The 25290-nt window shown below is 41.0% G+C and overlaps 1 protein-coding gene across 1 annotated transcript in view; it reads right to left on the bottom strand.

Moving 5' to 3' along the window:
* Positions 1 to 2707: 2707 nt before the first annotated feature.
* Positions 2708 to 25290, bottom strand: part of lrmda (leucine rich melanocyte differentiation associated) — a 203726-nt gene continuing 181143 nt past the window's right edge. Inside the window, exon 7 of the mRNA XM_053332914.1 lies at positions 2708 to 2941. Within this exon, the coding sequence (XP_053188889.1) occupies positions 2862 to 2941 (80 nt within the window). The 3' untranslated portion in view covers positions 2708 to 2861. The remainder of the gene's footprint in view (positions 2942 to 25290) is intronic.

Below are 25290 nucleotides of genomic sequence, written 5' to 3'. Positions count from 1 at the left end.
CACACACACACACACACACACACACACACACACACACACACACACACACACACACACACACACACACAGCCTGCAGGGCTTCTATAGCAGAATGTCACTGATCTGCTCTGATGAAGTGGCATGCCATTTGTTCAGCCAGGAAGTTCCCAAGGAGCAGCAGCAGTGACGGAGCCGAGGGTCAAGGAGGGCATCGCCTACAGGTAGATATGTGGTTCATACCTTAATTAATCTACTGTCTGTGATGCCAGGCATCCCATTCATCCCCTTGCATGCACAAAGGCGCATGTCAAGCATATGTCAACCCGCGGTGGCTCTCCCCGCCCAACCCATAATGCAGTTTGTGTTGGTGTGGCAGCTTGGGATGCGTCCCTGACGAGGATGGGAAGTGACACACACCAAACTCGGTGTGTCCCCCAGCCAGCTCCGGTGGCTCGGGGCCTGTCAATTCCAGCCCCGTCAGTAGCACTGGCTCAATGGCAGTGCCTGTGACACATGTCACAAAGTTTTAAATGTCTGCTCTTTTCAGCAGGATGGCTGGGCGTGCCGCAGCCAGGGGAAGGATGACATTTTGTGTCGTGCGGGGGGGAAGTTGTTGTGGCTCCCCTCTTCCTGCCTCCTCAGGCTGTCAGCCCCAGTTTCCTCTGAGCATATCAAAACACAGACAAATAAACCTTGTCATTTTGAAACGCTGGCACTAGTGACCAGGCTCCTGAACGGCATGTCAGCTGGAATATGGTCACACAGTCCTGTAGGAAGTGGTGTATGAGCACATGCAAGGAAGAACACATACTCTCACATGAGCATGCAGACACACAATGTTGTAACCTACCACAAATGTTTAGGCTGGTAGAAATAAGAAATAAACAGATACAGACATAGTGAACAAACATTGCATGAGGCTATCTCTGACCTTTTGTTCATCTGTCTGTGGATGACTGACATGCTGGACTGAAGTGCCACATGCTTTCCTTCATATCTCAACTACAGCAAGCTGCTCTTCTCTGTCTCATCAACTACATCATTTCTAAACAAGCAGGTAATGTAATTTCATGACTTGACATCCATCAGGGACATTATTTTTATCCTCTTCTTCTTCTGGTTGGCATGAAGAGTAATACAGGGCTATTAAAATGTTGACTGACTCTATAGGCCATTAATATGATGGACATTGGAAAATTCATGTGAAAGCACCAGAGTATATTCAACTCTAACAATTTGACAAAAGAAACATGTGACTTAAATCATTTAATCATTTGGAGACAACCAGCAATACAGAAACATCAGATCAGCTGTATCACATCATCAATTCATGTCGGAATTTAAGATTAAAAGGTTGTCTTAAAGAGTACACAGTAAAACCATGAAAATTAGAAAAGTATAAAATGTAAACAACACTTTAAAAACTATGCATTTGAACATTTTAATATTCAATTATTATATCTGATCATTATGTCTCATTGTTAGTTTGCACCAGATCACAGTGCAATGTAAATAATCAAGGGATTGTTTAAGAATGATGTAGTTAACTGGTTGAGGACACAGAGGGAATAGCAAAATAACATTAGAAAATAGCATCATAATAGAAAATGATATATCTGAAATGCATATTTACAACTCTGTTCTTCATTAAAACTGATATTGGAATGATTTTGATCTTAAAAGTGTCATTTGAATGCATCGCCTCAAGGAAATAACTTTTTTCTCAATTCATATTACATCATATATGCTAAAATATACAGCATAGGCTTATAACAGAAACTGAGTGAATCACTGCTCTTGAATCAGACATACAGTATTTTTCTTTTCTCTACAAAGAGACATAAAAGTGACAAAGTAAAAGTAACTTCAATATATATGTATTTTTTTAAACAAATAAAAAAGTATCCCCCCACCCAAAAGATTGCACGACAGACTGATAATGAATTGAGTTTGGACTCAACATCATAGGAATGTTACACAGGCTGTATCTTGTTGTGCAAAATACACATTGCAATTTTTTACTGCTTTTATTTTGGGGAGGGGGGGCATTTTCTTTTGTTGGATAGCCAGCAGTGAAGTGGCAGATAGGAAACAAGGACAGAAATGGATATGACATGAACCAAGGGTCCCTGGCTGAAACTGAACAGGGACATTGCGGTTAAGTGGCATGCACAGTAACAATTCAGCTATCAGGGTAATCTCACAATGTCTCAATGTTTTAAACTGCAGTTGTGTCTATGTGTGTGTGAGTGAAAGAGAGAAGGGAAATGAGAGAGATGCGCTCATGTCAGGCCCCAGGTGTGTGACCGTCACCCCTTTCACCCTTGATTAGTGGCAGTGGTGGACAGGTGATCCATCATGGCTGTCAAAAAAGACCCCAAAACCACAGAAAAAACCACAACAACCCCCCCCCATGCAACTGGCTGGATCTTTTTGTCACTGACTGTGGGTAAGACACTCACAGATATGTAGAGAAAGAGACTGTCCTTGTGTGTGTGTGTGTGTGTGTGTGTGTGTGTGTGTGTATTTGTGTTATGGAGTTGTGGAGTTTCTGATGCTTAGAGGCAATCATGTCAGTGGGAGTGTCATCTCTGACTCTGAGCTTGAAGCAGGGAGGCAGAAGCACACCCTGCTCAGCAGTGGAAGAAGTTACTACAGGGGTGGAATATGATCTTAAAAAAAAAAAAAAACAACAGCAAAAAAACACACACAAAACATTCCCCTTACATAACCGTAACATTTTTTTTGATAAAGTTTAAATATTTGAATTTAACTGAAGTATCACCAGTGGTCTTAATAAATAATGGATTGATTTATTCCTCTATCTGTCTGTTCACATCCATTGTCATTCATGTCCCTCTTTTTGTGTGACCAGCTGTCCATCAGAGTTGGTCATTTCGGATGAATCTGTTGCCTTCCGAGTGCTTGCCATAGTAGACGTAGTGACATTTGGCGAATACTCCTAAAAACAGAATGGGAGAAAGTTAGGTGAGGTGTGGGTTGTGCTTGTTGTTTTCAAAAGAACATTTTAAATTGAAGACTGTAATGAAAGTGGAATAGTTTTATGACAACAGGAAAATTATCCATTTAAACATATTCACCTGCTTTTGTACTATTCAGCCTCCAGACCCTGTTGACACCTGGCTTAATTTATGTACATGTGTCAACAATATATGGTGACCACTTGTGACTTCTCTGCTCAATAGATGTATAACCATATACACATCACAAAACAGTATGGACAGACCTAACACGAGAGTGCAAAAAACAATTAAAGTCTTTGTACAGTAAGAATAAATATGTGTTCTGAGTTTGACATACCACAGAAAAGTGTGTTGTTAACCACCCTGCCAAATTTGAATGATTAAAAAAATCGCCAAATATATTAAATTAGGCTTCAAAGTTGTGTAAAAATCAGCCTCTGTCTCTGCTCCCAAACACTGTGGGTGTGGCCGCCGAGTTCGCTGAAATCCCGCCCCCTACCAAATGTCACCTGTATATCAAAGTCACCACCTCTACCTGAAACATGGACGCTACGTCTGAGAGCTTACTGTTACTAGCTCAGCTACGAGCTCGGCGGCTAACTTAGCTAATTGGCTAACTGTAGATTGTAGTAGTAGTAGTAGTAGTAGTATTCATATAGGTTATTATTGTAATGTTTCTCAAATAAGAACTACATCTTAAATAATGACCATATTTTAAGTAAGACTACAGAAGAGGACTGTAAACTGATGCAAATGCAGAATGACATGATGCAGGTATCAAAAACAGACAATGAGTTTTGTTGAGAAACAGAAATCTGTTTGTTCACTACTGTGCAAAAACTCCACAGGGTATCTTTAAATGGCAGAAACTGAACAAGGTCCGGGTTGGCTCCTTGTTGGGAATGAGAGGAGTTGCTGGGAAGGACGAGTGTCTCGCTCTAGAGAAAGAACAGTGTGGCCTCAGGGCAAAGTCCTGATGGCAACAAACTTACAGTCACCCACATACACAAACACACACATAAACAAACCATCAAAGTGAGCAAAGGTATGGGTGTGGCATGTATGTGTATATTTTGCTTGTATGCATGTAATAGACTGATAAAGCACTCTAGATAATACAAATAACTTGTGCAGTTGAGGAATTGCTGTGGACCCCTTTTTCAATATCTACCAAAGTATAATGGGACCATGATGGTAATGGAGCTGCTTAAAAAGTTGCACTTAATGAAGACATCAATATTTCATTTGACTTGCTTCCTGAAAATGCCTCATCATAAGCAGCCTGTAGCTTTGGATGTCACTTTGTTTTCCCCTGAGTAACAATACTAAGAGCTCTCTTGTTATTCCCAGTCGATGTGAAGGTTTAGAAGTAAAAACAGAATAGTTCCTCTTCCAATTTCAGTTGAGATTAACTGCTGAGACAAGTCAAATGAAAGTGAGTAAAAGTCCACATGATCAAACAGGTCATCACAACAAAGGAAAATATTTGCAATTATTCTAATACAGAGGTTAATTTATGTTTGATGTATTTAACAGTATGAGCTGGGTAAGTTTAGCATGAGTAATATCCATGTACAGAAGTCACTCAACTGGAACCCTGAAATTGTAGTCATAAGCTGTCTCTGCATTTCATAGGATGAAATCAAGATGGCCAGCAAAGCTTTCTTGTTGTAACGAGAGGTGTTGCTGTCCAGGGAGAGTGCTGCCGGGAGGACTGTGACTGGTCTGTGTAGACTCTGATGTCACAGCGCTTCCACTGCTACTTGATGAATAGGGTGGGCTGCAAAGTAGGTGTCACCTCTCGCCAAATGAGGCAAGGACAAGTGGCATTAGTGCTGTCAATGATCCTCTGACAGGAGAACAGATACAGCTTTCGCCAGACTTTTTTAAATAGACATCAAGTGTATTATAGGAGGGAGCATGGGGTGTGGGGGGGTGGGGCAGAGACAGGGCAGGATACGAGAGACTTATGGGAGGCAGTGTCACAGAGGGATGAGGGGTGCTCCAAGCACTACGTCCAATCACATAATCCAAAGAGACATTGTCAAGGGCGGGGAGAGAATGGCAACTAAGTGACAGAAAGCAGAGACGGGGACAGAGATACTGGTGCCATATTAGTGCCAAGCATATTCTGATGCCACCCTCAATTCTAACCAAACCTGACACATCGCTTTCTATCCCCCACTCTCTCTGACTCTTCAAAGTAGGCTCTACCAAGTCACACACACATACACACACTTGAGCACATATACAGTACACCGACGTACACATACACAAACACACACCAGTCCCTCGCAGCAGTAGTGGGTGTTCTGTCAGGCGGAGGAGCAGTACAGCAGCAGCAACAGCAGCAGCAGCAGCCCACAGGCCCGAGGACAAGCTCAGTCAATCTAAATCTGGACTTTGTAGTGGAGCAGTGCTCATTTCCCCTCATAGCCCAGCTACTTGAGGTGATCCAAACACTGAAGTGTGAGGAGCTGTCACCTCCGATAAAATCCGGGACCAGCTCCATGGCTGCCTGCTCCCCTGGTGTGTGAGGGGTACATATATACGTGTGTGTTTGTCTGTGCATATGTGTGTGTGTGTGTGTGTGTGTGTGTGTGTGTGTGTGTGTGTGTGTGTGTGTGCTTTTCTGACAATGAAGAGATTGGGCCAGGAGAGGAGGGGGTTGGGGGGTTGAATTCCAGCTGCTGTGATTTGCCTGGGGATATAGGTGCCAAGGCTGGAGACTGCTGGGCTTGACACTACAGGACTCGTGGTGTCTCACAGTGCTCTGATCACATGGGCGCCCGGGCCTTTCACATATTCACAGCTTTCCCGGCGAGAAACTCACTCTCTCCAGCAGTGGGGCCCTTAAAGAGATTACCCACTGAGGTACCAGAACCAAGGCTCCTATAAGACATTACCTAGAGGGGATATATTTGTAGGTTGCAACCAAAGCCTTTCAGAGATAACCTTCACAGATGAAGGAACTAAAGCTAAAGGCCCCTCAAGCCTTCACACTCTGCTGAGCTCGTCACTAGCCTGTGGGGACTGAGAAGGATTGGAGGGAACACATTCTGTGATTCTCCAGCACCAATCAGAAAGCTCTGGACAATGTATAATCACTAACTCTCCAACAGTGCTTAAAAACCTATGTCTGTGATCAAAGGATCAGAAGAAGAGTAAATTAAGGAAAAGGACAGAACAAATAACAGGGATGAGGTCTGGTTCCCAGTGGTTGAAAGAGTGTGCAAATGTGTCTCTTAATTTTCAGTACAACCTCAAGTTCTAGCTACATTTCAGCATTACATTAAGCAGTGTGTTTTGTGCATGAACACATTCCAGTTGACTGCGCTCCCTTCACAGTGAGAGCTTGCTCTTATTATGAGAGAAACCAGGAGAACGATGTGGTTGTCAGAGACAGAAAAGGGAATAACCGAGCCAAACTTATTCTTACATAATGGCCTCTGAGTCCACACTCACACCTCTGGAGTTCTGCCTGATGAACTGATACTTAATAACAAGTGGTAGAGCACCAAAACCCAGTAGTCTACATCCTCTGTGTATCCTAAGCCATGGATGAACACACTTGAATCAACACCCACCCTCAACCGTGTACACATTATTAAGAACTAACACACACTTTTATCTCAAGCACACAAACACAGCACACAGTGAGAACAGTGGGAGCAGCCATTAAAGTGACAGATTAACAAAGTGATGTGGAGGCTAATGTTTCCATCATGCCCTGGTGGAGGAACAATCAGGCCTTTGTTCTGCATATGTCACGCAGCACCTTGTTGTTTTTAAGGGGAGTAGCTAACCCTCTTGTCTTTATTAGAAGGCTGTAAAGTCAGTATCTCGTATCGCCCTCTTGGTGAATGCAGCAGTGTAGCTTCATCGTCAGACATTGTCTTTTCAGAGCTGATTACCCAAAGCATGTGTCCTCTCTACGGGGGCTTGATGGGCCATTGTGCCATAGTGTGAGTAAGCTAGCTGTGCAAAGCTTCCTATATTCAGTGCTTCAATATCAAACTATATGATAAAAAGTTTTTTTCTTATTATTTTTCATGTGAATCCATCCATTTTCTACATACAGTATAATCAATACAGGTGGGGCATAAATAAGTTCTATTCATTACAAACCAATCCCTGCAAACCTCCTCCTTACTGGAGTTCTATTATAGGTGCAATCAGTGATATTTATTGCCTTGTTGTACAGCATGTCCATTAAATATAAAAAGTTTACAAGTGCAATGATCAATACAATGTCAATCACACAGTAGTGAGGTTTCAGATTTGCAGTACTGCTCATGCTCTTGACTCTGGTGGACCTACTCCTTACCCAGGATATTTCAATTTGTGTCCTGGGTATCTAAGCACATTTATAACTCTTAAAAATGTTTCAGCTGAAGAGTCTTTACTTCAATTTACACAAGGACACATTATGACAAATGCAAACAACAACAAACCCAAAACAGAAACAATTCAGTTGGACGTCTATTTTCCTCCTATTGGATATATAGTGTAAGTCCTTTTCCAAGCCTCCGTTCCATAAGCTTCACTTCAACAATGTATATTTTCAAAAGGTCAACACAGTCAATCCTAAATACATGCACTCCACCTCTTAAACTGGCACTATTTTGTTTGTTTTAAATTCTTAACCACATTCCTGATTAAACCATTTGAAAAAAAATATCTGTAACACTAAAATTAAAGCTTCTGTTGATTTAAGTTTGAGGTTCCAAAATACATAATATCTCACATTCCTTACTTAAAATTGCTGCACTTAATCATCACACACACACACACACACACACACACACACATTGGGGCATGCATATGCACACACACTTACAAGAGGGAGAAAGAGAGAAAGAGAGAGGAGGGAGATGGAGTGGGTTTAATGATTGTTCCCTGCATACAATCAGCTTGACTCTTTTCAAGGGCCATCAATATGTCACAGAAAGACACATCCGACGGATGTAGCTTTTAACATCAAGGTTATCTATTCTCGGCATGAATCCACTCCCTCCACTAGTTTCTTGCCTTGTCTCCTTTTCATGTCTATCCTCTCCTCTCGTCTCAACTGCTTTCATTCCGTCTTCCTCCTACTCTGCAGTCTATACTCTCTTATTTGTTTTCTTCGATACCTTTCTTTTGCTCTTTGATTCTTCTTGTTTGCAGCATATTTTAACTCCTCTCCTTTTTTCTCCCCACCCTCTAGTTTGGCCACTTAGCCAACAATTCCATCAGTGCTGCCATCCATCAGGGAAAAAATGCAATGAGAAAAAAAGCCAATTAACAAAGCAATTACACTTTCTGTATTATCTCCAAGGGCTGAAATAACACCGCCGGGCAGGTGGGGGATGGGGTCCTGATAGAGCTGGGGGAAGGCATCCATAAGAGTTGGTGCAAGAGTGACTTATGAGCTTGGGGTGTAGGCTGCTGTGAGCCAGGGCTATTATTGTGGACACGATCCATCTCCGGCTGTCCTTTTATCAGTTCAGCCCAACGTCATGAGATGGAGTCGCCACCTCCTCTCTATAGGGAGGCCCACAGATAGATAACCCCCCTGCGTCCCATAAAACAACAGCCAGTGGACTGCGATCCAGCCTACTGAGAGGCAGACTGGCACGCACAGCACATTGCCATGCACAGAAATGGAAAGGTTAACTTAGTATTGGTATGTTGTGTATGTGTCTGAATGTGTGTGCAAATGTGTATATTTTTCATAACAAGTGCCTGTTAAATATTTCCAGTGATGAAAAGAGATAAACAGCATACCAAACAAGTAGTATATCCAAATTAAGTGTCAAGATGGTGGGAACCAATCAAATGAAAACAATTAGGTGACTAAAGGTGGCCTCAGTTTGGCCACTGCAGATGCCAGCAGGAACAGAATGCTACATTAACGCAGGACATACAGTATTCACTCCAGACGTATGTTTCCAACTGCCATCCAGCTGCTTCTTAACAGTAAAATGCACCACAGAGAAACAGAACACAACATACACTTTAAAAACAGGCTGTACTTACTTTGTTCTCCAGCAGGAAAAGCATTTCAGATGTTGGATTCGCAAAAACAATGTTGACTATACTTTCCCATTTTTGGGGTCAGCTATATCATGCATATATCTGCCTCAATTGGCACATATTTCATCTAATATTCACCATACCATATGTAGATGACTAGAATATTTAAATATTTAGATGTCTTAGCATTTGTCAGTAATTGGTTATCAAACTTTGAAGGCATGCCTGATATACTAAAAAGGCCATAACTCTTTAATGCTACATTCGATTGCAACCAAATTTGGAAATATTGTACATACAGCCACACTGCGTGCGTGAGCATTTGATAAAATTTCACCTCTAGGTGGCGCTACAAAATTTAAAAAAAATTGTGGCAGATTTCTGTAGTTTTGGTAATGCTTTGCCATATTTTTTTAGCTGATGCAGTTTCTAGATGAATATGCACTTTTATGCAAAGCCACCTACTAGGTATTTTTGTTGCGTATTTCAATGTAATTTGTCCTAAGTTCAGACAATCACACTCTTCAGTCTGTAAAAGGATCACGGTGGCTGTTCCAGGCCAGCCAGAACATCTAATGTGGACCTGTAGCTTATACAATTTTGTTGCACCACTGTACTGAATATTTTCTTGCCCCTACTCTGATTCTACTTGTGTTTTTTTTTCTTGTTTTTTTCCCATCATAATATTACACAAGGCACTGAAGTTCAAACTTCACTCTTAACTTTACAGCTGACAACTCACTATGACATCCATTTTTGATCATATAACATGATCACTAGATGTCTTTATTACATTAAAACTCGGACTGGTGTTTTGGTAGAATTATATTATACTTACAGTAAGAAGAAGGTGTTGCAATACAGGAGGGAGAGTAGTAGTTAGAAAAACTGAGCAACAGGGAACATCACTTTGAGTAAAACATATTGACAAAACCAACACAACGTCCATCTTTCATGATGCGCAGTTCTAACAAAAAAAAGTGAAGGCTTAATATGACACATTGAAACTAAATCTATGCATACTCTACATTGTATAATAGTTAACCAGCCGAGGTGTCATCTGTCTCTTGAGTCTCAAACAAAACGCCTGTGTGTAACTTTCAGAATTAAAGTGACATTTGTCCTCTCTCAATAAAAAATATTTAGTCCATTAAACATAAATAGCTGTCATTATGATGCATGCCCTGGGCTCAGTCCTTCTCTGTTCCCCTCTTGGCTGTTTACTGCGGCCAAACAACTGCAGCGCCTGCATGTTCTCAACTTCAGCATATTGATTAAACTTTTAAATAGCTGCCATATAACCCTGGGACATCAGGAAGATTAATTTGCATCAATGTTCATCTGTAATTCATTAGCCATTTATACTCTCCACATCCACACAGGCTATCAGGGAAATGCACCCCATTTTTCACCCAGGCAGACGCTGGGGAGAAGGCAGAGAGAGAGGGATGGAAGGAGGGCAGGAGAGACAGGAAGGAGGGGATTATACTACCTACAACAGAAGAAGTACTACAACAAACCAAGAGTGCAAGACGGTAAAATGTTCACATTCACTTATTAATGGTGCCATTTCATATAAATATTAGGAAAAGCACCAACTATTAATTGCTGAAGTGATCATAATTGGTACAACAGTCTTGGCTTAACACGCCCTCATAATGTCACGCCCATCTATCAAACCGGAGAAAGACAGCATAACTGTTGCCTTCTCTGTTGACACTTGATGAGGCTCTGACGTCAGACCTTCCAAACACTTCTCACCAGGCAGCTTGACATGTTGTATACTTCCTGTCAGTCAATCAGCCGTTTGTCTGTCACCCATTCAAACATCATGTTTCTCCACCACAGTATATATACAGCACTAACACACAATGTATACTAACACATTCTTGAGCTTTTAATCATTAAAATGTGTCATATTTTTGTTTCCATTGTCACAGACCATGACTCCAGTATAAAGAAACAAAATAAAACACATACGCACGCACACATGCACAGAGGACAAAAAAAAGATAAATAAGTGTGTGTGGTGGATGAAAAGTTGAAAGATTTACTATTACTACAGGCTGATAGGCTGTCAGGGGAAGGTAGCTGGGTCATGGCTAAACCAGCCTTGATCAATACCAGGCTGATTTTGCCACATCCTTAAAGTGCACCATTAAACCAGAAACTTTGTTTATATATGGTTCAGAAACCGATGGCTACTATTATTATGGAAGCAAGCTTTGCTACTAAAGTTATTAGTTACAAAAAAACCCCCGAAAATGTAATGAATTATGCAATAACAGTCTTCAATAAACAGACCTGCAATGCGGTGCACTGTTTTAACACATACGCAGCATTGGTTCACATATGAAAAATGACACTCCATCATTGTCAGTTCACTAAATGGCTATAATCAAACACTTTATATTGAGGATGGCATTATTCATTGATAGGTGAATTACAGTTATAACCAGATAAATGCCTATTAGTCTTTGTACTTCCAACTTATGAGGATGAGAAGGAAATTGAATTCTGGGGCACATAAATTTTGACTGAAGAAAGAGATTACCGTTGTGGGGGGTCTAATGAAAAAAAAATGGTGAAATTAATTTCAGTGACATTTATTCCACATAGAGTCAGGGGAGAACACTGGTTAAAGTAGCTCTGGAGTCTGGAGATAAGACGAGGGTGATTTAAGGCAGGGGACTCAGTTTTTAAAGTCCTCAGTCCCCTTGGAGTGTCTTTCTCAAGGCATCCACTGTCATCTAGCCGACACACAGACAACCCACACCTTGCATATAAAGTAACAGAAACTCTCTTGTAAGCACTATAATGACAAGCTGGTTATTTACTGCTAGAGTTATTGAAAGAGTTCGTCTACCCTTAAGGGCACATGAAACCACTAATGACGCCAGTAATCATAAGCGCTCATTTTCTCCGTCAACAAGTGGATCACAAATCACCACACATGCACACAACGCCGCCTGACACTGATCGATTGTGTTCCTCATTACACCCAGGATTTCTAATTAAAAGAAAAGCACAGATAAGTGGTTCAAACCTCTGACCGAAATAGAAAGAAAAAGTGAAAATAGCAATTAGAGCTTTGGCTGTGTTTGGTAATGGTGCCGTTAATAAGAGCGGCTGGTGAGTCACTCAATGAAGGTTTAATCACTGGGACAGGATTCAATAACAAAAGAGCATAATATTAATCACCAGAGAGTGATAACTTCACTGTTCATCTCTTTGACATTGGAGGAAGGGATGAATTAATGATGCTCTCCATCTGAACACATTAAATAATAATTATCAGGCAAAACAGCATGAAAGGGACTGCATAATGAACCCCATTGTCAGGTCAATTACAACCACATAAAACTGTTCAAAGGGAAGTAGCTTGTTACTAGATAGCCGTAGTAGAAAGGACAGTGGCGGCTTTATCCAAGACATCCTCATAATGAAAAGAACACATACAGTAGGTTGATTGTACCTGTACTCCAAAATGACTCATCTGAGCGTTTTCTGATATACTGCCTCTATCGGCAGGTTTACAGATCACTAATAAAAATGTTTTAAGGTGTGACAACACTGTGGTTAAGGTCTGGTTAGGTTTCGGTAAAGATCATGGTTTGGGTTAAAGGGATCACTTGAAATGGGGTGTGGGTTAAAGTTACTTCCTTAAAGTTATACCACTATTGTTGTCACAGTAAACAACAGTAAACACCACAACAATCAAAGTTACGTTTAAAAAAAAATCATCCTGACTCGCAGTTGGTAACGGGAAGCGAAAAAGTAATCTCCTGCAGTTTAAATTCATTTCTCGCTATCTATGTATATAGCCATCCACTCAACCTGCTACCACTTAATATGAAAATGTGTCACCTTGTATTAACCTCATCTGAACTGTTTCATTTTCCCTGAGTCATACTTGCTATGGCCACTAGGTGGTGTAAATGTAACTATAGGTTGTTTTTGACGCCTTAATTTTTGATCAAAACCATCATCACTATCATTTTTTGTTACGAAGATGGGCTTCTTTATCATTGGAGGGTGCTGGGAAACCTATTCCTTGTGATATTACGGCTGTACCTAAAATGTGTTGAGGGGTTGAAATACAGTTAATACTTAGAGGGCACTGAAACTCATCACATGCCTACTGTAAAAAGCTAGAAGCATTCAGCGAGGCATTCAGTGAGGAACACATTGAAAATTGGTTAGCAAAAGATAAATGACATGACAATGACAGTGTTTTGCTGGCTCTAAAGCAATGTCAGTCGCTAAGTGCCATGGTAACTAAACTCAACTATACAGACAATGATGGACTTCACGCATCAGTGGACAAAATGGCACCTCACTACCTGTCAGGGGCAATTTTCATCAAATCAAAGATGGCCAGCAAATTTAGCCACAAGAGTAACTGCTGCTGGAGTTTTACAGATGCATATAAGTATGCACAGATAATGTAGGCATGCACTGTGCAGGAGCAGTTTCTTTCGTCTCACCATAAAATTGATTGTTTCTTGAAAGCTTACACTCAGCACCAGGCAGATCAGGTTGTCCTCTAGCTTATGTTCTTGTACTAGACATCAATTACCGCATGATTGCTACCACTCTGACATACTCTCTTAAAACAAACAGCCCAGCAACCTCCAGCATGACACACATCAATACTAATCCGACGTCTTGTTCCACAGTTGCCACCCTCAGACCCTGGCTGGCTGCACCTGTCTGACTGGAGTGTCCAAGGGTTGGCTGTACTCCTTCACACATCCTTCCCCTGCAGACATCAAACACTTATTACTCCCCATCCCGGTTTTACTAACTGACTGGTCTGTCTGGGCCACACTGGGACCCCATTATTAGAGTCATTTCAGTGCCCATCCTGACGCCTGTTAGGCAGTTCTCTACCTGGGGCTCCTGCTCCCTGCCTGCCCGATTGAGTGCCTGGCCAGCCAAACAGTGATTGGACATGACATGGTGACAGAAAACAGGGGAGAAGGGCAATAGAAATAAAAGAACAGAGACGTCAGAGTGAGGCGGAAAGAGACTGAGAGAAAGGAAGGTGGGTATGTTAGCCAGGGCCCTTGTGGCGCAGGGTGTGCCCATCAACACGGATGAGCGTTAGCCAAGAGCTGCATGTCACAATGATGGAGGGTCTGGATCACTCACATCAGAGCTTCATCTGACTGTAAGATATCAATCGCCAGGCTTAATCCAAAAGGACATGGTAAAATACCCCTTAACATTGCTCTCCCACCCTGCCTTTGTGTGTCCCCTGCTTCAGTCTCTCTTGCAGCTGAAAATGTGAGTAACCTTCATTGTTGGACCTCAATCGACCACACTAATTTTCACATCCCATTTCCTCTGTCTCCAGTACTGACAGTCAAATTATGATGGACAAACCAGTACCTTGACATATGGTATTTAGCACAATGTGTCACTAAGTGGCATTGTGGCATTATATGCACTGTTGAGATCAAGGATTCTGTCTTAATGTTAGTAAGACATGGTGCTATTTTGGGATTGAGAAAAAATGATGTTTTTGTGGACACTGTCAGGTGAAACAGAAAGTTAATTATTTCAAGTCATATCATGTCAAGTATATTTGATCCAAATCATGATTATGATCAGTGATGTAGGAGGCAAACATAGTTATTTTTAAATAAGTTTTGCATTGACAGTTCTTATCTGGAAAGCTTGAGATAGATACTGTTGAGAAGTAATCCTACATATAGTGAATGTCTAATATTGTTAACCCTACTTGGATTTATTTTTGTTTTCTTTTTTTCTTTTTGTTTGATTCATGGTGCAGCCCTTAGAAGTCATCACAATGAGGTGACATACCGCACATGTTAACTGTGTAATATAAGTAGATGTACATGTGCATACAGTGTGTGTGCATTTATTGATTCATTTTTGTAATTGCTACCTGAATGGTCTATTACATTTATTATTTCATTCAGACATTTTTTCCATTTTAGCAAAGCCTAATGTAATTACTGCTCAAATTATTAAAAATGGCTCTGAATTGTTTACAGAATAATGTATTAATGGCAGTAGAATAGCTAATAACAAAATACAGCATGTAAATAAACTGTTACTGTTTAAATTTAAAGTATTACAAACTGTATTCTTGGTGACATCATACAGCCTGCAGCTCAACCTGTGTCAAATTACATGGGTTTCATGTCCAAATTTAAACTGATGAAACCACAGTAGCCAATCAGGTATAAGGAAGAGGTGATGATAGGTTTATATTGTGTGGAATATTTCAGCCCGCTCTGGCCTCCCTGTGCCCCATTCAGATGGATGGCTCCACTGTAACTCTACATCTCTTAATTAATATGACATATCCCCTGTTCATATGCAGAGAGTGTTGGAGGGGACAGAGAGATGAAGGTATGAGCAAATGATTAACTGTGGATCTGTCTCTCCTTGTGAGAAATGGTCTTGCCTCTTCTGCTCTCCCATGTCCTCCCTCCTCATCTCTCCATTTCCGTCTCACTCACTCCCTCTTGTCTGTCGCTCTCTTTAGCTCACTTCATTTCTTTCTGTGCCCTCCCTTCTCTTTCCCTTTCCCTTTCGCTCTTCTCTTATCTCTGCCTCCCTCTCCCTTGCTCTCCCCTGCCCCTCTTCTCTCCTCTCCCCTGCTTTCCCCCTGACACTCTCGGACTGTCCTCAGCCCCCTGCACATCTCCTGACAGGTAGAATAATAACGCTCGTACATCACTGCCCCGAAAAGTCCAATAACCTAAATCTTCACTTGCCACACACCCCGGGACTCAATTACTTTATTGACATGTAATCTTCATAAGGGGAGAAATATTGAGCATGTAAGGTCAGCCGGTTATGAAGACATATTATCATATTATCTGCATGAGGGTTGTAGGGGCTAGGACCTGACAAAGCTAATTATAATGGTACATGTTTCAGAGCTCAGAGCGTATTATCTGCTTGGCTGCTTGGTTGAGCCACAGCTGAGGTATAGAGGAGACGGGGATGAGATTCCAAACCTAATAGGGGCTGGATGTCATCTTAGGGCATGGGAATTAATGAAGCCAAATATTATCGACTGCACATCACAGCAATAATATCCTTGATTTGTTCATTGTATTTATCAGGATTACCTCGCCATAGTCTAATGGCTAACAGCATATCACAATACGAACTGACCAAGGAAGCAATTTCTACAACTGTACAATAAAAAAAAAAGCTATTGCATCCCCTTCAACTATCATATAAAGAGTGCAAATAAACTGTTAGTGTTGTAGCTTAAGTCATTTCTCAGCCAAAATGTCACAGTGGGTTAGTGATGGCATGAAGGACAGATGCCCATGGCTGTTATCGCTTCTCTCCCAAGGTTGTCTTAATATCATCCTTTCAGCTCCGCTATTACAATCTACTACCTGCTACATAAAGCACAACAATAACACAAGTGATGGTACAGTACAACACATTTGTGGATGTACTCTTACAAAACAATCAATTTATTTATATTTCTTTTCACTGTGAATACAGACAAGAGAATTATACAATGGTATAATGCAAAGGAGAGAAAATATAACCAAGCTATTTGAACCAGAAACACAATGGATCAAAGTGCACAAACAAGCAGCTGGTTAGCCCAAAGACATTGCATCTCAGGGTCAGAGTGTGCAAATAAAGAACCACACTGCCAGACATGTTAACTGTTCATTTCACTTTATCCAATATCATGCCCTCTTCCTCTGTCTTTGTTATCCAACTGTCCGAATTCTTAGTTCAGTGTTACAGCCGCAGAGTATGCCTAAAATGGTGCAGAGTAGTTTCACAGCACTGCCAAAGGTTATGTGTTAACACTTGCTAATGGAGTCAAATAGTGAAACATATTTTAACTTTCTTTTGAGCATCTTCAGGCACCCAACACTCCAAAGACTGGAGCTATTTATGTGCAATAAAATAGTTGTCAGTGATTCTTTCATGAACTTTTACTGTACTGTATTCTTACGTTACCCTGCTTTCTTTTAAAGAGGCACACGTTCTTACAGTAGTACAAAACACTCAGCTCATACGCTCAACAAATACTGTACACCAATGTATAATCAAAAAATCTTTCTTAGCAGATATGATATGGTTTGATGGCTACCAATTGTGAAGGTTTAGTTCTGAATTCATGTTTGTCCTGAGGGGAAGGGGATGAAGCAAACAGCCTTTTAAATCACAACAGTCTGGGATAAATTCATGTGTGTGACCAAAATGACTCAGTCAATCCAATCATCCTACACTGCAGTGACATAACATGCCAGAGACTATCCATGAATCAAATTATGATGGTGAAATAACTTGTCCACTCGCATTATTGTGACAAAGAAACCTGCTCCGTCTGTTTATAGTGACTTAATCAGCAAATCAAAGTGACGGATTAAAAGGTTGTTTTGGACTTCCTAGCTTTTCAGTGACCTTGCTCTTTTCATTCTGGTTGAGCTGAAATGTTGATGCCAGTACAAACCGTAAAAGACCCGCTACTTCCTGTAACCAAGGTTTATATTTTAAGAGAGATAAAATGCATGTCAGTTCAAAAATGAGGCCTGACACTAATATCCAGTTGACCTTATGGACTTTAATACAGGGCAGGACAGGCTGACCCACAAAATTTGTGACACTGTGTCTATGTTTGGTTCAGCTCTGACACTGTTCATGTGGTTGAATAGAAAATCTGAAGTAAATAGAAGCTCAGATCCAAAGCACTGAATTCCCAGCGTATGGGATAATGGTCTTCTCTTTAAAAACACAGAATCCAAAACAGGCTTTCATACAACACGATGCAATGAATAATCCAAATGGCACTTAATGTGAGCTATGCTGATACTCTGACAATAGTTTGTGTTCAGACATCACAGCTTAGTGTCTCCCAATTGTATATTGATGTCAAGGCAGTTGACAATAAATCACTGGATTCACCAGTGAGTGAGAAAACAGTTTAGACAATGGCCCAATGGAGCTTACCATAATTGACAGATGAGTTCAGCTCTTTCCACCACAATAGCTTTGGAGCATTGAGGGTACCTGGGAATGAGGATGTCAGTGTTTGTGTGTGTGCGTGCGTGCATGCATGTGTGTGTGTGTGTGTGTGTGTGTGTGTGTGTTATGTTCCAGGACCTACGACACTCTACAGAATAAGTGACTGCAATCTTTTTGAAAATATAGACATTTTTTTAACGTTTATGTTTGTTGACTTGTGTTCACGTACTGTGTGTTATCTACATGACCAACCTGTTTAAGTGTGTCATTGCCACTTGGAGCCTCTCCTCTGACATGACATGCTAGTCCACTTTATGTTGCTGTGTAAATGATCACTGCTGGCCCCTTTTCTCACTGCATATTAGTGATTCCATGGCATGTATAGCTCCGTTACGATCATGCCTGACAGAAAGGTTCAGTGATGTAGCGCAGCTGTTAAGCCATGCAGAATGTGTTGTCACCCAGCATGATAAACTGGCCATCGAGTGAATTGGAATCTAATTTGTTGGAGCCATTAACCAGACCAGTATTAAGGCATGTTTTCATCTTGAATGATTACAGCGTGAGATCAGTTACTCTAGAATTACGATCTACAGTCTACTCAAAATATAATTTATTAAAAACACCCTGATTAAGATATATGATCCAACAAAAACCAACAAGACACATATATTTAACAAGCACTGCATCTTGTTTTGTTACTTACTGTATCTTACAATCTAAAATATGTGACATTTTGTATCTCTCTGTAAACATCCCTGGTAATATACAATAATTACAAAGCTACAAGGACTTATTGTGGTCTGATCATGTCCCCTTTAGCATGACAAGTTGTCCAGCATCTGCCAGCATGTTAGTAGCTATTCATCAGAGTGAAGGGTAGAGAGCCCTCTCACACAGACAGACTCCGCCTGCTCACTGAGCAATTTGTTTCAAAGGGTACTGACACAGAAGAAAACTGGTGGACCCAACATCCATCCTGCTGTAAAAATATCCAAAACCATCTGGCAGCTAGCCCCCATCCTAAATTACTATGATGGACTCCCACCTTTGGAAACCACGAAGGCTACAGAAACCTTCTCCAACTTCTGATTGAAAGTACGAGTGGAAAGCACAGACTACATCTCAGTTGTCCTGAACCACAACTACAAATCATGGTGGAAATGAATAATAGTGTAGCTGCATTAGCAATACCAGAATTTCAGAGCTGATTCTAGCAGTAAGACCTATCCACTTTGGGTGATTTATGTTCTGCTACTTTCCTGAGAATGACCAGTGCAACTGGGAAGCAGACCGAAGTCCAGAGCACCAGCAGTATGTTTTTCTAAGAGTGCTAGGCCAGATTGGCAGGAACCTGTGTCCTTGTCTATCAGTCTGACACATTTGGAGTACAGGCCAACATATTGCTTCAAACTTAAGTCTGTTATTCATGCTTGAGTATGTCTTAACGGGTGAGTCCAGTTGGGTTTGTATAATCATAAATAATAAAGGTTTGTCTGCAATGGTCACGGACGGTAAAGATTTAGGAGGTTACATATTTTCCTGCTGCTGAGAAAATGGTTCAAAGTTTGTAATCGTCATTTTTCAGTGGTGATGAATGGAGGAGTTCAAAATTATAATGGTAAGCTTTCAGGCTCAGAGTTCAAACTGTTTAATGTTCATCATAAACTAATGTAGGTGTTCTACAAAAAGTGTAGCATCAGTTTAATTTGTACAGTGACTTTAGACTAATAAGATACAGATAATGTCTCACTTGATCTGTGAAGTCTTTGCAGCGTTATAATGAAATCGCTTGGATCCCTTAAGTCAAAACTGTTTAAACATATTTTAAACCTGACTGTGAATCAGCCCTTATTTAGACAGAATATCACAGAGGGAAATATTTACGTTCATACCAGTACTGAGAAGAACTAACAAAAAATATCTTGGAATAGCTCTGAAGCTGACAGCGCTATCTTTCCACTTTAACTTTTTGCTGTATACGTCCAACATCAGTTTAAGAACTCAAGATACTCAGGAGACTCTCTCAGCTACATCAAACGGCAAGGTAAAAACAATAGTGTCACTGACATTTCCCCAAACCCAGCACAAACAGAATTATTCACACACTGTGAGAGGAGTGCCATCCGATAACGGAGAGGTAATGACACTTGGTGGAAGGCAGCTTTCTCAAGCAGTTTAGAGCTGGCACGTCAGAGTTCAGCAGTTAAACCTGTCATGGAAGTTGAGGAGGTTATCCTGGCATTTTAATCTAGCCTGCTTCTGAAGGAGAAAACACTAAGGTGATTTCCATGGCTAGTAATAACAAGGACAGGCCTGCTTCCAAAAATGAGCTCTCATCACTTTGGATGCGGACAGTGGAGTATTATGTGAGGCTGCGGTGAAGGATTGCAGGCCCAGTTTGCCTTGTCCCCTCTCCCCTCATCCATCTCCATAGGCCGGCTTTAATGGATATTCATGTTGCTGAGCCAATCCACTCTTGGGAGGAATAATATCACATCATCTGACTCAGATAAAGGAAATAGAGCCTGACCTCATAGAGTGGAGGAGTCTACTGCTGTGATGTGCTATGATATGCAGCTGGTGCTACACACAGAATGGAGTAATGTGACTGAATTTACAGGATCTTGTTCATTCAATACTACAAATCTGGGTTTGAAAAACTGTTTTTAGAAGAAGTCAGGAAATTTGTATTTTTGTCTGTTTGAGAAGATTCTTTTTACCCCTCTTTTCTTGAGTTAAGGGAGGTATGTAGTATAAGCATGTGGCTTCTCAACCACATCTGTCTTGTTTTCATGATTTTGTACATCGATGAACATAAAAAACTAAAACAAAAGACACAAATATTGAGTACTATATCATCATGTTTCAATATACAATACATATTAAAAAAATACATCATTTTAAGTAGTCTTCATGAAGTAGATCAGAGAGTGTAGGAAAAAAAATCTTACTCATCAAACAATTTCTCCTAAAAAGCAAAATGAATAATAAAGAAATTGCTCTGTTTAATAAATGATGCTTTAAGTATATTATAGTTTGGCAAAATGTCTCAGCGTGTGTGTGTTCATTGTCGTAGGAACAAACAAGACCATTTTACTGGGGTTTAGATTACTGTAGCTGTATTCTGATTTACATGACTATATCTGAGACAAGACACCCACTCACTGGAAACCAATCTTTAACACCTCATCAGCTCATGAACTGGCAAACACTGCTAAGACATAAAACCTTCAAGCAGTGACGAGTGCTTGGGAAACATTTTTATGAACTCAGTAACCGGGAAAAAGGCCATGTCTTTACTTTGTCAATTCACCTCATAGAGTTTGTTGCAAAGGCTCACTCAACACAAGCTCATGGTATACAGCTGGCAGTGAGATATATAATTCTCTATAGCAATATTTCATCATCTGTCTTTGCTTGTTGATGTTGATGGCACGCATTGTCTATAACTTGCTTTATTACAAGAGAAGCAGTTCTGGAAAGCGTGTATTGGACCAGTGTGGCGGAAAAACTTAAACTTTGCTCCTTCTATATACCTCATTTTAGTTGTGTGGGGGCCAGAGCAAGCCTTTGTGTTTAAGAGTGATGTTTATCAGGGGACAGATCCTGCTGGTATAATCATTACGAGGCTGAGTGAAATGTCTTGCAGAGCACGTACATGTGTCTAATGGGAAACGTCAAGGGTGCTCTGTCTTTTTTCACTGAGCTCCAAAGAGGACATTTCCATACTCATGGAACATGCCAAGGCAATCCAAACCAGAACGGGAAGATTATCAGCAGAGAGATGAGAGTTTTCATTCTAACTGCAGATTGACATCAAACAGAACTGAGGTATCACTCAAGATAAGCACGGAAAACAACTCAGGAGTAGAGTAACAGATGTGTGAGGTAATGTATCAATTGATTTACCAAAAAATTCCATATCCAACGGCACATGTGTTCTTCTTAAATCACAGAACTTTAGAAAAAAGCTCAAATTTCTATTCATAACATCATGTGATCCATGCAGTTATAAATCAAATAATCAGTCCTGGCCATTATACAAGCAACAGTAAGCTGACATTGGGGAACTGTATAACTGTTTTGATTCATTAACATTTTTTAAAGCCGTCAAACTCACTTCTAGTTTTACTAAGTGCGTTGTGCAAAGAACATTAAGTCATCAGTCAAACCAACAACCTTTCCCTTCATAATGACAACAGCTAAGTTTCAGCACTAGCAGTTTAGTTATCCATTAGTCATGTATCTCATCCAGATGTCTGGTGGAGGAGAGGAGGGGAGGAGATAGCAGCAGGTGTAGATCTCTCTGAGCCAAGCTGAGCTCTAAAAGGCAGTGCTTAGCACCCACAGCTCTGTCATCTGGCCTCTCCCCTGTCTCCACCAGCCTCTCGACAGCCCATTCCTCATCATTTACCCCTTTTTGGCAAAGCCCAGAGCTCTTCTAATGGGCTGCTTTGAATGCTTCCAGATGTTTGTTTATTTGTTGTGCAGCAACTGTAAAACAGTTTACTCTTAGTCTGGATCTGTTCCCGTTGCTCCATTTTTTGGGGGGCTGAGGGGGTGAAGCAGGAATTGCGGTGCAGATCACCCCAACATGTAACGAAAGAGAACCGCCAAACAAATGTGAGGCGCCCCATGGGTGTCGTCAGGAAGTAGCTTTTTTTTTACTTTGAAGGCTGCTTTCCCCCTGGGATTTTAATAACAGTTATGCGCCATTTAAGATACATACATACAAAGTAGCTGGAAGCAGGCCCAGAACAACAAGATTAAAGGGGCCCAGGGCTCATACTGTAAGGCAGATTTCAGGCCTTGTCTGTTTACTCTGCTTGTACAAAGATATCCTTTTCATTTACTGCTGTCACTGCTGAGGGATGGCCTACTCAAATGTAATCTGATACCTGTAAAAAAAGCAGTTACTACTGCCTAGCATATTTATTTAAATACAGAGAGGAAATTAAAGGTATTTTATTAAAATCTCCTCTATGTACAGGGATATATCAATCAAATCGGAAGCATCTTTTTTTACATACTTCTACAGTTAAAATTAGATCTATGAAATAAACTTGTGAATCACGCTTCAAAATGTATCACCCAAAGAAAATGACAAGTTGGTAATAAATAACCCAGCACATTGTTTTGCATGGATCATACTGAAATGATATTGTCATGGTAAGACACAGGAAAGCAATGTATCATTGGATGTGGCTTATAGCATGGTATAATGTCTTCCCTTAAATTAAAGATGGTGGTCAATTAAAAGCTGGTGTCCGATGAGGCCACAAAAGCAGGCTGGGGAAAAAACAAGGGTGGATAACCTCCTGCCCGTTATATAATGTGCAAGCCAGTTAAGTATAAATACCTGGATATAATTCCTGTTCTATGAGTACATGTGTAGCCAGACCATCATAGATAGGGGAGGGAAACGGAGGAGACGCAAAATCATTTGAATACGGGGATAAGAGCACATATTTTAATAATAATGATGGTAGCAATACGACATGAGAATGGGTAACCAGGGTAACCAGGGCAACCAGGCTAACTTGGCTGGCAAACAACACCCAAAGGCTCGAAACCCTCTGCAGCTGAGGGAAATAAAGTCACTAGCCACTATTTGGGGAAATACGTATATGGAAGAATCTTCATGAAGACACACAGTACTCTAAGCTGGGACTACATTTTTTAATGCTAGACTTAGAGTTGAGTTGACAATTGGACTAGTGCAGAGAGTTTGAGCCAAGGTGACAGTGGCAAAGGATCCTCAGGCCCTCTGCCAGACTATATACTCCATTCTATTGTCACGCCTTCACCGAGACACACTAGAGCCCCCACTATCCTCCTTCACATTGACTTTTGTCTAGTTCACTCTCATTTTTAAGTTCTATATCATTGTTTAATGCTCCTCCTGTCTCCTCATCTCTTCTTTATCTTTTTCTCTGGTTCTGTATATCTATCTGTTGTCAGACCTGCTCTATGAAACACATGATTTAGATTGCACTACCACTACAGCACATCCTCCCTCCACTCCCTCCTTTTCTTCTCCTCGCTGCCTTGTTTTGCTCTGTCTCCTCCAGGTTGACTCCTCTACCAAGCAAGACAGAAGCTTATCCTGGAGTTCTGTCCTTGGTTTCCACCCCTCTCTCCCTGGGCAGTGACCTGCCAGAGCTGCCCTCCTCTGGGAGCTCCTAGCTGCTATAATTACCTCTGGCACCAAGACTCTGGGGCTTCCACACAGGTGACACGGTGGAGGGGGTGGGCACGGACGGTTGAAAGGAGGAAAGGGAGGTTCTTTCTGTGCAGCCGCCAGGGCGATGTCAGAATTGCTGCTGCTTGCTACTGCCGGAGTCAGAATAAAACTATACAGCCTCGCTTGTACCGCCATTTAAAAAGACCACTTCATTAACCCTGAAAACAATCACATGGGGTATAATGTGGAATATCTGGTTATGTCCATACATTGTGAAATGTCATAATTTAATATACTTCTGATAGAGAAAAGTGCCTTTTGTCTGTGTGTGGTTTCTAAAATTATAGCACAAAAGTGAAGCAGTACAACAATGTACAGAGATGACAAACACATGAGATCTAGTATGACCAAAACCCCCCACTTTTTCAACTAATCAACAAAATGTGTAGTGACTTGTTTAATTTACCATGGGTATCAAAAAACAAGTGTTGCTTTGAACAATATAAAATCATACTGCATTGTGTTTCAACCCTATTGTTCATATCCTCAATTCAGTAAAGGCTCAGTTTTTTGGAATTACCGTCTGGAAATGTTGTTAGTTGTTTCACTGCTTTGCTACAGCTTTGTTCTATTTGAATGAGAAGTTTTTGTGATTGTCTCCCACACATATAGAAAACTCCAGTATGATTAAGAAGAGTAAATATGAAAAAGAAAAAACAACATAACAAAGAGCGGGGGTAGGGGCTGGAGGCAGGGACATGAAGAGGAGGTGAAGGGCGAAGATGAGGGCTGTGTTATCTAAGACTGCAGCACTGCATCATAAAAATAACAAATGGAGACTGTCACTGCTGCTCACATCTTAGACAGAGGGGAAAATATTTCATGTGTCAGATGCCCTCACCTTTAAATGGACTGTTCTTAGCCAGGTCTGATTTTGACAAAGCACGGGGCCCTTCCTGTCCTTACATCTGGTGAGAGCTGCCACCGGTCAGGCTGTGATGACATAGATCTGTCCTTGGCAACATAAATGAGGGCTGTGGGCAATCTACACTGTGTAGGGTGTAAATGGTCACTGTTGACCTGCTTTGCTACTTCGGTGGTGGTCAGCTCATCACAAGAAGTGATGAATGTCTCTGG

The sequence above is a fragment of the Scomber japonicus genome, chromosome 14 (genome assembly GCF_027409825.1).
Source record: "Scomber japonicus isolate fScoJap1 chromosome 14, fScoJap1.pri, whole genome shotgun sequence".
In the NCBI taxonomy this organism is placed as follows: Eukaryota; Metazoa; Chordata; class Actinopteri; order Scombriformes; family Scombridae; genus Scomber; species Scomber japonicus.
The sequence above is the reverse complement of the archived record's forward strand: the minus strand, read 5'-3'. Positions and strand labels throughout refer to the sequence as shown.